This window comes from Cervus canadensis, chromosome 2 (assembly GCF_019320065.1).
Source record: "Cervus canadensis isolate Bull #8, Minnesota chromosome 2, ASM1932006v1, whole genome shotgun sequence".
Classification (NCBI taxonomy): Eukaryota; Metazoa; Chordata; class Mammalia; order Artiodactyla; family Cervidae; genus Cervus; species Cervus canadensis.
In genome coordinates, this window is record NC_057387.1 from 6,116,588 (window position 1) to 6,129,602 (window position 13,015).

Consider the following 13,015-nt stretch of genomic DNA (forward strand, 5'->3'; position numbering starts at 1 on the left):
GTCATCTTTTACTTTTTGTTTCAGAAAAATTAAAACAAGGTAGATACCTGTTCGGCCTTTTAGCCTTAAAAGGACCAACCCTGAGTCAGCTCCTGAGAAGTTTCTGGTACCTTCTCATTGCAGAATATGCTTTTGAATAATTTTGACCTGTGATAAACTACACAGGAGTGGCTGGGGACTCAGGAAGATCAAAGTCAATTGAGTAAATGTTATAGCTTTACAGGGGTTTTAAAATACATTTTATTATTTGTGGGACTAGAAATTCTCCCAGTGATATACAATGAATTGATACGCTTGTTCATAGGTACACATTGGGTATACATCTTATTCACAACACAAATAAATTTTTTCTTGAGGAATACATAGTTTTGCTACTATGCAAATTTCCCTCCTTCCCCAAAAAATCTTGTGAAGGACAATTTGTTATACACAATTGCACACATGTTTCACAACTGCCAAAGAACCATTCATGAGCAACACACTGGCAGACCAGGGATATTCTTCTGTTCTTATCATATAACTAATAGTTATTAATCCAATTAGGAGATATTATCATCTTAACATGTGAGAGTGATATCATAGACATGTAATTTCTTTTTGACTCCAATTTCATGCCAAGAATTAACAAATTCTTGTTTACTAGGAACCCTTAAGAGTAAAACAGTTTCCCTTCTTCAGGGTTCCCATGTCATTCTACATACCTCCTTCTGCAAATAAATAGTGTCTTCCCCCACTGAACCTCAAACTGTCCCAAGAAAGAGACTATTTCTTATTCATCTGTTTACCCCAGAATCTAGCATTCAGGTTTAGCATCTAATCTGGTCACATTTCACATGGACATTTTCTTCCCTTCTATTCCTTTCCCTCTGAAACATTCATGGGATTGAAAAGGCAAAATGACCATTTGAGCTAAGTACCAGGAAACCACCATGCCAACAGAGATGTCCTGAATGCTTACATCTAGGGTGGGCTCTCCTGAAAGGCCCTACCCCAGAGAAAATGGAAATCAGGCCTTAAGTCCCCTCCCTCAGCTCTTCTCAGGGTCTGACTTAACTCTCCCCAGAGCACACCCAGTCTGTCCTTTTCCCAGATCTTTCAGCTTTCATCCAAGTCCTCAATAAAATTTACCTACTCACTCTTAACTACTCTGCAATAATAAACTGATAAAAATCACTTCTGCTATTGCGCTTAAGACATTAACTTTTTATTGTTTTACTCTCCCTGAGGTAAAATACTTGCATTTTAATGAACACTTCGGGGTGATGGCATTTTAGCAAAAACAAATTAAAAAACCTAATAACTTACATTTGAGGGCTCAGAGAAGACTTGGGTTAAAACCACACCACCTCACCCCACCACTTGCCTTGAATCTCATTCATTGGATAAAACTCCTTTGGCTAGGCAAAGAGTCACAGAGATCTCAGAGATATCTGGGCCTGAGGTCTAAAATCCAGATGTTGGCCCAGCGAGAAATCACAGCAATTTCTCCTGCCTGGCCTCAGTCCTTCTACACATTTCTGTTTATAGTTGAGAAAATACAATTGTATTTTCAGTGTCTTATTTGCTGTTCATCATATCTCCTCCTCCTTCTACCCTAGGTGGCAGAGATATTTATAACTATACATGGCGAAAGTAGGCAATAAAGGATATCATTTTTTCATTTACAAACGTTTTTTGAGCCTGCAAATATTAACTACCAGGTGCTTGGGTACTGAGATCAGAAAGCAGAGTCACCATCTTGGAGGAGCTTGAGGTCTAATAAGAGAACCAGACACATACACATATAGAGGATCATAGATAAGGAAACAAAGAACTCTGGGAATATTGGTGTATGGGATCTTCTATCATGGTTTCTCAGTGCTGTGGGCATAGAGAAAATACTCAGAGAGTGGAGAGTGGCTCAAAATATAAAGCCCTTTCTTTTTCCATTGATCCTCAGAGCTACAGTGAGTCACCCTTGCTGACAAGAGCATGCCCCCTCCCTGAAGAGTGCTGAGCAGAGCCCAGTAATGATGTCCATGGGCCCTAGTCACTTCTGCCTTTGTGGGCCCTACCCTTCAATAAAAACCCATTAAAATTATATTTTACAACCATATTTGTTAAAAAGATGAGAATAACTTTGACCCTAAAGCTCATTTCCTTTATTCTGATAATTAAAGAAGTTAAATCATTTCTGGGGGCTTAAAGTATCATGGGTCCCAGACAGTGCACCCAATTTGCATAATGGATACGTCAACTCTGTTGATGAGACAACAGCAACAAAATACATTGAAAAACAGTGACTAGTCCAACACCTTTATTTACAAATGAAGAAACCAGCCCAGAGAAATGAAGTGACTCATGAAATGCATGCAGCTAGTTAGCAGTAGAATATGTATTTGAATCCTGTTCTGCTAGCATCACCCTCAGGTTCTTCCCAGAATGCCTTTTCCCTTGATTGTGATTTTGGCTTCCATGCCTAACTCCACTGACCTTCATAGTAGTGAAATTCCTGATGCGATCAAACTCAAACATGATCTCGATGTAACCATTGGTGGCACTCTCATTTCTCCAGCCCACGTAGTCATAGCCCGGCCACACATGGTACTCATGGGTCTGGGTGAAATCATCCAGGCCAGACACCCCATCAGTCAACTGGCCCAGCCCTTCAGTCATACTGCTCAAACCAAAAGAGGAGAAGGAAAAAGGAGAGAGGAACTTGGCGTTAATCACATATTCACAGAAGAGTTTTTATCCAGTTTCTTCACCCCAGGTTTTGTAAGAGTTGATTATCTTGGAGGTTGAAGAATTATGAAAAATCCAATATAGTTTATAGTACTGATTTATCCTGCATCAATGGGGAACAAAGAATTCCATATAAATGAATTTTACAAGATATTTGATACTTAACTCTATGATAGCAAACCTTTTGAACACTCTTTAAAATCATTTTATATGAAAAGCTTTCTATGATCTATCGTATCCTTACCTGTTCTTATACTTAACGTAATAAGTCTTTATATAATGATTCAACATTATCAAGTGCATTTGACAAATTCATCCATTAATGAGTAAATAGATGAATGCATAGAATGAATAATATAGTAGATGGTGGCACTTGCTCATCACTAAATAAATGGTTCCAGAGCTGGTGGCAAATTTTTCTGCCACCCCTTTGACTGTATATTGTTATTGTTTGATGAATCAATTCCAGAGCAGCCAATCTTGCCTTCTACCTCACATCCCCAACAACTTAATTTGATACCAAACTAAACGGGGAAAAGGTAACCACTGCCAAATTTAAATACTAATTTAACTCTAATTACATTTGTAGAATACTAGATTCATGCAGTAAAATGCATGGATCACATGGGTATCTCAGGTACTGGATTTCATTTTCTGTTCTAGTTTGGCAGCCTTTCCACTTCTGAGTGTGAGGCTGTTGTGAATGGCTGAGTTTGCCAGAAGCCTGACTGCTTCTGTTTGAAGTTTGGAGAACATAAGTAGACCTCCTTCCTTCTTTTATGGAGGGACAGAATGAGAGCACATCATGTGGAGTTTCTCTCTCCTCAAGCTCTGGAGGCTGTCAGGAGTCTCCTAAGTGAAAAATTGGGATAGTCACCCTTAAGCAATAATCTGTGTGATCCTTGAGGTTACAGGCAAACCAATGCCATGTAAAATTTGTGAATTACCAAAAAAAGTTGTTAAAGTGATTGTGCCAAGCTTACAGATATATTTTTAAATATATTTGCTCATTGAAAAATGTTTGGCAAATTATAATATTTATCTACAGGGACTAAAGCCTGGCTCTCTCTTCCAAGGTTTTGCCTTCTTTTTCTTCTCTCCACAGATCAAAAAGGCTAGGACAACATGAGTTTACTTGACATGAATGTGTTTCCCATTGTCCCCAGAAAAATAAATCCCCATGAAAATCTTCAGAAAAGCAATACCAATTAAAAGGAATGCTAATTCAATTTCCTTTTAATCAGAATTTAATCAAGTGGGGAAGGAGTAAGGAAAGAAACTTTGCCTGTTTACTTTCTATACTTTAGGATTGTTAGAATTTCTACAAGAGTATACATTACTTTTAATTTTTAAAAATTTAAAGTAACTTTTGCTACTATGACTGTTTATTTCCTGAGAACTTGAATTAGGTAACTTTGTTATCTTCTCACTCAGCCACACCCCAACTAGATATCTCATGACCTCAATTATGAGGTGGAAGCTGATAATGTCTAACTCTCTGTGATCATTTTTTTTTTATCGTTTCTCTGGGGTCCATCCAGAAACATATTTCCAGTTATCTGCCTTATTTCTCCATCTGAATGTCCTATCAGTTTCTTACATTAATAACCCAAACTGAATCCATCATCATCCATTTCTAAACTAAATCTTTCACCTAGATTTCCCATTTCTGTCAGTTATATTTCTCTTCCATATCCACTGAGAGTTCCTGGCATATAATAAGCATATGTTTGTTGAATGGATAAATGTCATCTTCATTGTTTTAGTTACCTAGACTACCATGTTTCATATAACTCTTTTTCTCATATCCAGTGGTCCCTAAGTGAGCCTCTTCCTCATTCCCATTTTCACAGTCACCATTTTGGCCTGGGTCCTTAATTCCTTTCATCTGACTGAACTTGGAATTAGAATACATCCCCCTCTTGTCCTCTCTTTCCTTTCAAATCTAGCCTTTGAATAGCTTAATGAATCTACCTAAGGTACAGCTCCCATCATGCTCTTCTCCAGCTTTAAAAAACCTTCAGCAGCTCGTCGTGTTGGTGATGCTGGTAAAGAAGAACAACTCCTCCTCCTTGTCTCTTCTTCCTGGCCTTGGTTCCCTTTTCTCCACACCCTCTCTATAATTTATCCTTTGCAGATGTTTTAAATCATGGCCATACTGACAGTTGTGAGATGATGCTTCATTGTAATTTCAATTTGCATTTCTCTAATAATAACAAAGGTCCGTCTAGTCAAGGCTATGGTTTTTCCAGTGGTCATGTATGGATGTGAGAGTTGGACTGTGAAGAAAGCTGAGTGCCAAAAAATTGATGCTTTGGAACTGTGGTATTGGAGAAGACTCTTGAGAGTCCCTTGGACAGCAAGGAGATCGAACCAGTCCATCCTAAAGGAGATCAGTCCTGGGTGTTCATTGGAAGGACTGATGCTGAAGCTGAAACTCCAGTACTTTGGCCACCTGATGTGAAGAGTTGACTCATTGGAAAAGACCCTGATGCTGGGAGGGATTGGGGGCAGGAGGAGAAGGGGACAACAGAGGATGAGATGGCTGGATGGCGTCACCGGCTCAATGGACATGAGTTTGAGTAAACTCCGGGAGTTTGTTATGGACAGGGAGGCCTGGTGTGCTGCGATTCATGGGGTCGCAAAGAGTCGGACACGACTGAGCGACTGAACTGAACTGAACTGAATAATAAGCGACGTTGAGCACTTTTTCATGTAAGACCAGAAACCATAAAACTCTTGGAGGAAAACACAGGCAGAACATTCTTTGACATAAATCACAACAAGATCCTCTGTGACCCACCTCTTAGGGTAGTGGAAATAGAAATAAACAGATGGTATCTAATTAAACTTAAAAAGCTTTTGCACAGCAAAGGAAACCATAAACAAGATGAAGAGATGGAAAAATCTACATCCAAGATCACTGTACTCAACAGGGATCTCATTCAAAACTGATGGAGAAATAAAAAGCTTTACAGACAACCAAAAGTTAAGAGAATTCAGTATCACCAAACCAGCTTTACATCAAATGTTAATGGGACTTGTATAGTCAAGAAATAGAAGAGAAGGAAAAGATCTACAAAATCAACCCCAAACAATTAAGAAAATGGCAATAGGAACATATCTATCAATAATTACTTTAAATGTACATGGATTAAATGCTCCAACCAAAAGAAACAGACTGGCTGAATGGATACAAAAACAAGACCCATCTATATGTCTACAAGAAACCCACTTCAGACCTAAAGATATATATAGACTGAAAGTGAGAGGACGGAAAAATATACTCCATGCAAATGGTAAGCAACAGAAAGATAGAGTAGCAATCCTCATATCAGACAAAATAGACTTTATAATAAATAATATTACAAGTGATAAGGAAGGATATTATGTAATGATCAAAGGATCAATCCAAGAGGAAGACATAACAATTGTAAATATCTATGCACCCAACATAGGACCACCTCAATACATAGGACGAACACTAACAGACATAAAAGGAGAAATTGACAGTAACACAATAATAGCAGGAGCTTTAACACCCCACTCACACCAATGGACAGATCACCAAAGCAGAAAATTAATAAGGAAACACAAGTCTTAAATGATACATTAGATGAGATGGATCTCATTGATATCCTCAGGACATTCCATCCAAATGCAGAATAATACACCTTCTTCTCAACTGCACATGGAACATTCTCCAGGATAGACCACATCTTGGGTCACACATCAAACCTCAGTAAATTTAAGAAAATTGAAATCATATCAAGCATCTTCTCTGACCACAGCACTGAGACTAGATATCAATTACAAGAAAAAAAACTGTAAAAAAAAACACAAACAAATGGAGATTAAACAATACATTTCTAAATAACCAACAGGTTACTAAAGAAATCAAAAGGGAAATCAAAAATTTCTAGAAACAAATGACAAGGAAAAGATGACAACTCAAAACGTATGGGATGCAGCAAAAGCAGTTCTAAGAGGGAAGTTTATAGCAATACAATCCTACCTCAAGAAACAAGAAAAACATTGCATTAACAACCTAATTTTACACCTAAAACAACTGGAAAAATACGAACCAAAGAAAAAACAAAATTAGAAGAAAAGAAATCATAAAGATCAGAGCAGAAATAATTGAAAAAGAAATGAAAGAAACAACAGTAAAGATTAATCAAACTAAAAGCTGGTTCTTTGAGAAGATAAACAAAATTGACAAACCTTTAGCCAGGCTCATTAAGAAAAAATGAGAGAAGAATCAAATCAACAAAATTATAAATGAAAAAGGAGAGCTTACAACAGACAATGCAGAGATACAAAGGATTATAAGAGACTATTATGAACAACTATATGGCAATAAAATGGATAACCTGGAAGAAATGGACAGATTCTTAGAAAGGTTCAATCTTCGAAGACTGAACCAGGAAGAAATAGAAATTATGAACAACCCAATTACAAGCACTGAAATTGAAGCTATGATCAAAAATCTCCCTAAAAACAAAAGCCCAGGACCAGATGGCTTCAGAGGATAATTCTATCAAGAGCTAATGCCTATCCTTCTAAAACTCTTTCAAAAAACGGCAGAGGAAGGAACACTCACAAACTCAGTCTATGGGGCCACCATCACCCTGATACCAAAACCAGACAAAGACAACACAAAAAAAGAAAACGACAGGCCAATATCACTGATGAACATAGATGTAAAAATCCTCAACAAAATTTTAGCAAACAGAATTCAGCAACACATCAAAAAGCACATACACCATGATCAACTTGGATTTATTCCAGGAATGCAAGGATTCTTCAATATATGAATATCAATCAAGGTGATAACACCATGTTAACAAATTGAAAGATAAAAATCATATGACAGTCTCAATAGATGCAGAAAAAGCCTTTGTCAAAATTCAGCACCCATTTATTATTAAAACTCTTCAAAATATGGGCATAGAGGGAACCTACTTTAACATAGTAAAGGCCATATATGGTTAATTCTACAGTAAACATTCTCTATGGTGAAAAACTGAAAGTATTCCCCCTAAGATCAGGAATAAGACGAGTGTGTCCACTTTCACCACCATTATTCAACATAGTTCTGAAAATCCTAGCTACAGAAATCAGAGAAGAAAAAGAAATAAAAGCAATCCAGATTGTAAAAGAAGTAAAGCTCTCACTGTTTGCAGATGACATGATACTGTACATAGAAAACCCTAAAGACAGTATCAGAAAATAACTAGAGCTAATCAATGAACTTAGCAAAGTTGCAGGATACAAAATCAATACACAGAAATCACTTGCATTTCTATATACTAACAATGAAATCAGAAAGATAAATTAAGGAATCAATCCCATTCACCTTTGCAACAAAAAGAATAAAATATCTAGGAATAAGCTTACCTAAGGAGACAAAAGAACTGTACACAGAAAATTATAAGACACTAATGAAAGAAATCAAAGATGACATAAACAGATGGAGAGAGATTCCATGTAGAAAGAATCAATATTGTGAAAAATGACTATACTACCAAATATGACCTACAGATTCAGTGAGATCCCTATCAAATTACCAATTTACCAAATTACCAATACCATTTTTCACAGAACTAGAACAAAAAATTTCACAATTTATATGGAAACACAAAAGACCCCAAATAACCAAAGCAGTCTTGATAAAGAAGAATGGAGCTGGAGAAATCAACCTTCCTGACTTCAGATTATACTACAAAGCTACAGTCATCAAGACAGCATGGTACTGGCACAAAAACAGAAATATAAACCAATGGAACAAGATATAAAGCCTGGAAATAAACCCATGCACCTACGGGTACCTTATTTTTTGACAAAGGAGGCAAGAATATACAGTGGGGCAATGACAGTCTCTTCAATAAATAGTGCTGGGAAAACTGGACAGCTACATGTAAAAGAATGAAATTAGAACACCTCCTAACACTATACACAACGATAAACTCGAAATGGATTAAGACCTAAATGTAAGATCAGAAACTATAAAACTCTTAGAGGAAAACATAGGCAGAACACTTGATGACATAAATCAAAGCAAGATTCTCTGTGACCCACCTCCTAGAGTAACAGAAATAAAAACAAAAGGAAACAAGTGGGACCTGATTAAACTTAAAAGCTTTTGCATAGCAAAGGAAACTATAAGCAAGGTGAAAAGACAACTCTCAGGATGGGAGAAAATAATAGCAAATGAAACAACTGACAAAGGATTAATTTCCAAAATAGACAAGCAGCTCATACAACTCAATACCAGAAAAACAAACAACCCAATAAAAAAGTGGGAAAAAGACCTAAACAGACATTTCTCTAAAGAAGACATACAGATGGCTTACAAACATGAGAAGATGCTCAACGTCACTCATTATCAGAGAAATGCAAATCAAAACTACAATGAGCTATCACCTCACAGTGGTCAGAATGGCCATCATCAAAAAGTCTACAAACAATAAGTGCTGGAGAGGGTGTGGAGAAAAGGGAACACTCCTGCACTGTTGGTGGGAATGTAAATTGATACAGCCACTGTGGAAGATGGTATGGAGATTCCTTAAAAAGCTAGGAATAAAACCACCATATGACCCAGCAGTCCCACTCCTAGGTATATACCCTGAGGAAACCAAAATTGAAAAAGACACATGTATCCCATTGTTCATTGCAGCACTATTTACAATAGCTAGAATATGGAATCAACCTAGATGTCTATCAGCAGAGGAATGGATAAAGTGTGGTACACAATGGAATATTACTCAGCAATAAAAAGGAACACATTTGAGTCAGTCTTAATGAGGTGGATGAACCTAGAACCTACTATACAGAGTGAAGTAAGTCAAAAAGGCAAAGATAAATATCATATTCTAATGCATATATATGGAATATAGAAAAATGGTCCTGAAGAATTTATTTACAGGGCAGCAATGGAGAAACATACATAGAGAATAGACATATGGACATGCAGAGGAGGGAGGAGAGGGTGAGATGTATGGAAAGAGTAACATTACATTACCATATATAAAATAGGTAGCCAATGGGCATTTGCTGTGTGGCTCCGGAAACTCAAACAGGGGCTCTGCATCACCCTAGAGGGGTCGGGTGGGGAGGGAGATGGGAGGGAGGTTCAAAAGGGAGGGGGTATATGTATACCTATGGCTGATTCATGTTGAGGTTTGATAGAAAACGGAAAATTCTGTAAAGCAATTATCCTTCAATAAAAAATAAGTTATTTTAAAAAATAAAATAAATTTTTAAAAAATTAAAAAAATCAAAAGACAGTCCTCAGAATGGGAGGAAATAATTGTAAATGAAGTAACTGACAAAGGATTAATCGCCAAAATATACAAGCATCTCGGACAGCTCAGTATCAGAAAAGCAACCAAATCAAAATAATAGGCAGAACACCTAAATAGACGTTTCTCCAAAGAAGACATACAGATGGCTAATAAACTGTGAACTTCTTAAATGTATGATCAATGACTTTACTATATGTGAATCCCTACCAAATTCCTTGCATGTAGTAACAGTTGATTAGCAAAGATTTACTAAACTAAAATGAATTCAATTGATCTCTGCTTTCCTCTGTGCCTTGATTTTATGGCAGCTGGGTGTGGCTAAGTGAAATGATGTCAAGACCAACGTATGTACAGGGGGAAGAACAATGACTAAGTAGATGGAAAGGAAGTGATTCGCCACAGAAAACCTGATGAGTCATGTCTTCAGAAAGGGGTTGGGAAGCTGAAGGTCAGTAGTTTATTCTTCACACCTAAGACAATGGAAGTGCTGTAATTCCACAGTCCTCTTCCTGAGACTCACTAATCTCTCTCTCTCTCTCTCAACCACCCACAACCTCAATTATGCAGTGTGGGTTTCACTATGATTGAGACCTCTCTGCCAAGCTCAACCTGTGCAGACAAAGATCAACTTCAGAAAGAAAACTATTGATCTGGGGTAGAAGAATGGCAAGACTTGGAATGAATTGGGATGGGGAGAACATCTCTTACCCAACCCTAAATTCCTCCTTATCTGAACATACTCCTCTACCATGGCCCTCCCTTGGTTCACTTCAAGTATCCATCAGTCCTCCTGCTGTTTCCAGTTCCAGCTTCTGCTGTAGTCAGGTCGTTCTGGTCCTCATCCCTGATTCCTTTCCTCTGCTCCCTCTGCCTGCCTCCTTTTCGCCAACTACTGTCTCATCCTAGAGACTTTCCTTATCTGTTTTAGGTCTTAATAGTGTCCTTCTTTTCACAATTTCTAAAGCATTTACATGTGTGGAATTCATCCTTTCTGAACTTCTTTAGAAGTCCAGTTCATTATGCTTGTAGCTTTAGTTCTTCTGGCCCTTCGTCTCCATAAGTAGGCTATAATTTATGTCAGATCTCACGTCCCTTTTGAGGGTCAAAAAGATGACTACCTTATCATACTACAAAATTTAGCCCTTCTTGTATAATTTACTGTTTCCTTCATGATTATTTTGTCTTGTTGAAAATTCTCTGGAGAAGGAAGTGGCAATCCCCTCCAGTATTCTTGCTGGAAAATCCCATGGACAGAAGAGCCTGGCAGGTCCATCAGGTCACAAAGAGTTGGACCTGACTGAGTGACTTCACTTTCACTTTCACTTTGTCTTCCCAAACTAGGCTGTCAGTTCCTTTCAGATAAAAACTACATCCATTACATACATTGGATTATCAAAAAAGCAAGAGAGTTCCAGAAAAACATCTACTTCTGCGTTATTGGCTATGCCAAAGCCTTTGACTGTGTGGATCACAAAAAACTGTGGAAAATTCTTAAAGAGATGGGAATACCAGACCACCTGACCTGCCTCCTGAGAAATCTGTATGCAGGTCAAGAAGCAACAGTCAGAACATGGAACAACAGACTGGTTCCAAATCAGGAAAGGAGTACATCAAGGCTGTATATTGTCACCCTGCTTATTTAACTTATATGCAGAGTACATCATGAGAAATGCTGGGCTGGATGAAGCACAAACTGGAATCAAGACTGCTGGGAGAAATATCAATAACCTCAGATACGCAGATGATACCACCCTTATGGCAGAAAGCGAAGAAGAACTAAATAGTCTTTTGATGAAAGTGAAAGAGGAGAGTGAAAAAGCTGGCTTAAAACTCAAAATTCAAAAAATAAAGATCATGGCATCCAGTCCCATCACTTCATGGCAAATAGATGGGGAAACAATGGAAACAATGACAGACTTTATTTTCTTGGGCTCCAAAATGACTGCAGATGGTGACTGTAGCCATGAAATTAAAAGATGCTTACTCCTTGGAAGAAAAGCTATGATCAACCTAGACAGCATATTAAAAAGCAGAGATATTACTTTACTGACAAAGATCTGTATAGTCAAAGCTATGGTTTTTCCAGTACTCATGTATGGATGTAAGAGTTGGACCATAAAGAAAGCTGAGCACTGAAGAATTGATGCTTTTGAACTGTGGGGATGGAGAAGACTCTTGAGAGTCCCTTGTACTGCAAGGAGATCCAGCCAGTCCACCCTAAAGGAGATCAGTCCTAAATATTCATTAGAAGGACTAATGCTGAAGCTGAAATTCCAATACTTTGGCCACCTGATGCGAAGAACTGACTTATTGGAAAAGACCATGATGCTGGGAAAGATTGAAGGCAGGAGGAAAAGGGGACGACAGAGGATGAGATGGCTGGATGGCATCACCGACTCGATGGACATGAATTTGAGCAAGCTCTGAGAGTTGGTGATGGACAGGGAAGCCTGGCATGCTTCAGTCCCTGGGGTCACAAAGAGTCAGACATGACTGATTGGCTGAACTGAACTGAACTGATTTTACTGTATCTAAATTTATCGCACCATGCCTGGTATAAGTGCTAAATAAACACTGGCTAGCTGATTGATTCATTCAGTGTTGTTCCCAGGCCACGATAAAGTATTATTCTCTTCTGGTGGTCATTTTCCTAGCCTGATGATTAAAGTCTCCCAGGATTTACCTGTACCCAACAGCTCCATCATAGACAGAATCGTTGAGATAAATGATGGAGCCTCCCGGCAGAACAAACTGCTGTCCAGCTGGAGCGCTGTAAGACACCAAGCCATCTGCCAAAGGAAACACGGACGTGTCAGTGCCTTTGGGAAGGAGATGTACCTGCTGCCTAGACCAGCTATCCCAGGGAACTGTCTGAGCCTTCAAGAGTGCTACTGTGAGCAGTGTGTCCACCGAGGGTTCAATCTGGGCACACAAGGAGCCATCCTGGGGAGCACTCCCCTGTAGCAGCAGTCAGCAAAGTAACT

At 38.3% G+C, this 13,015-nt stretch overlaps 1 protein-coding gene across 5 annotated transcripts in view; it reads right to left on the reverse strand.

The window, feature by feature from the left end:
• Nucleotides 1-13,015, reverse strand: part of DDR2 (discoidin domain receptor tyrosine kinase 2) — a 172,604-nt gene that overhangs the window by 33,480 nt on the left and 126,109 nt on the right. For all 5 annotated transcript variants that reach the window (XM_043450719.1, XM_043450712.1, XM_043450703.1 and 2 more), the window contains 2 exons: nucleotides 12,715-12,820; nucleotides 2,473-2,656 (listed from right to left, as the gene is read on the reverse strand). In XM_043450719.1, coding sequence (XP_043306654.1) covers nucleotides 2,473-2,656; nucleotides 12,715-12,820 — 290 coding nt within the window. The remainder of the gene's footprint in view (nucleotides 1-2,472; nucleotides 2,657-12,714; nucleotides 12,821-13,015) is intronic.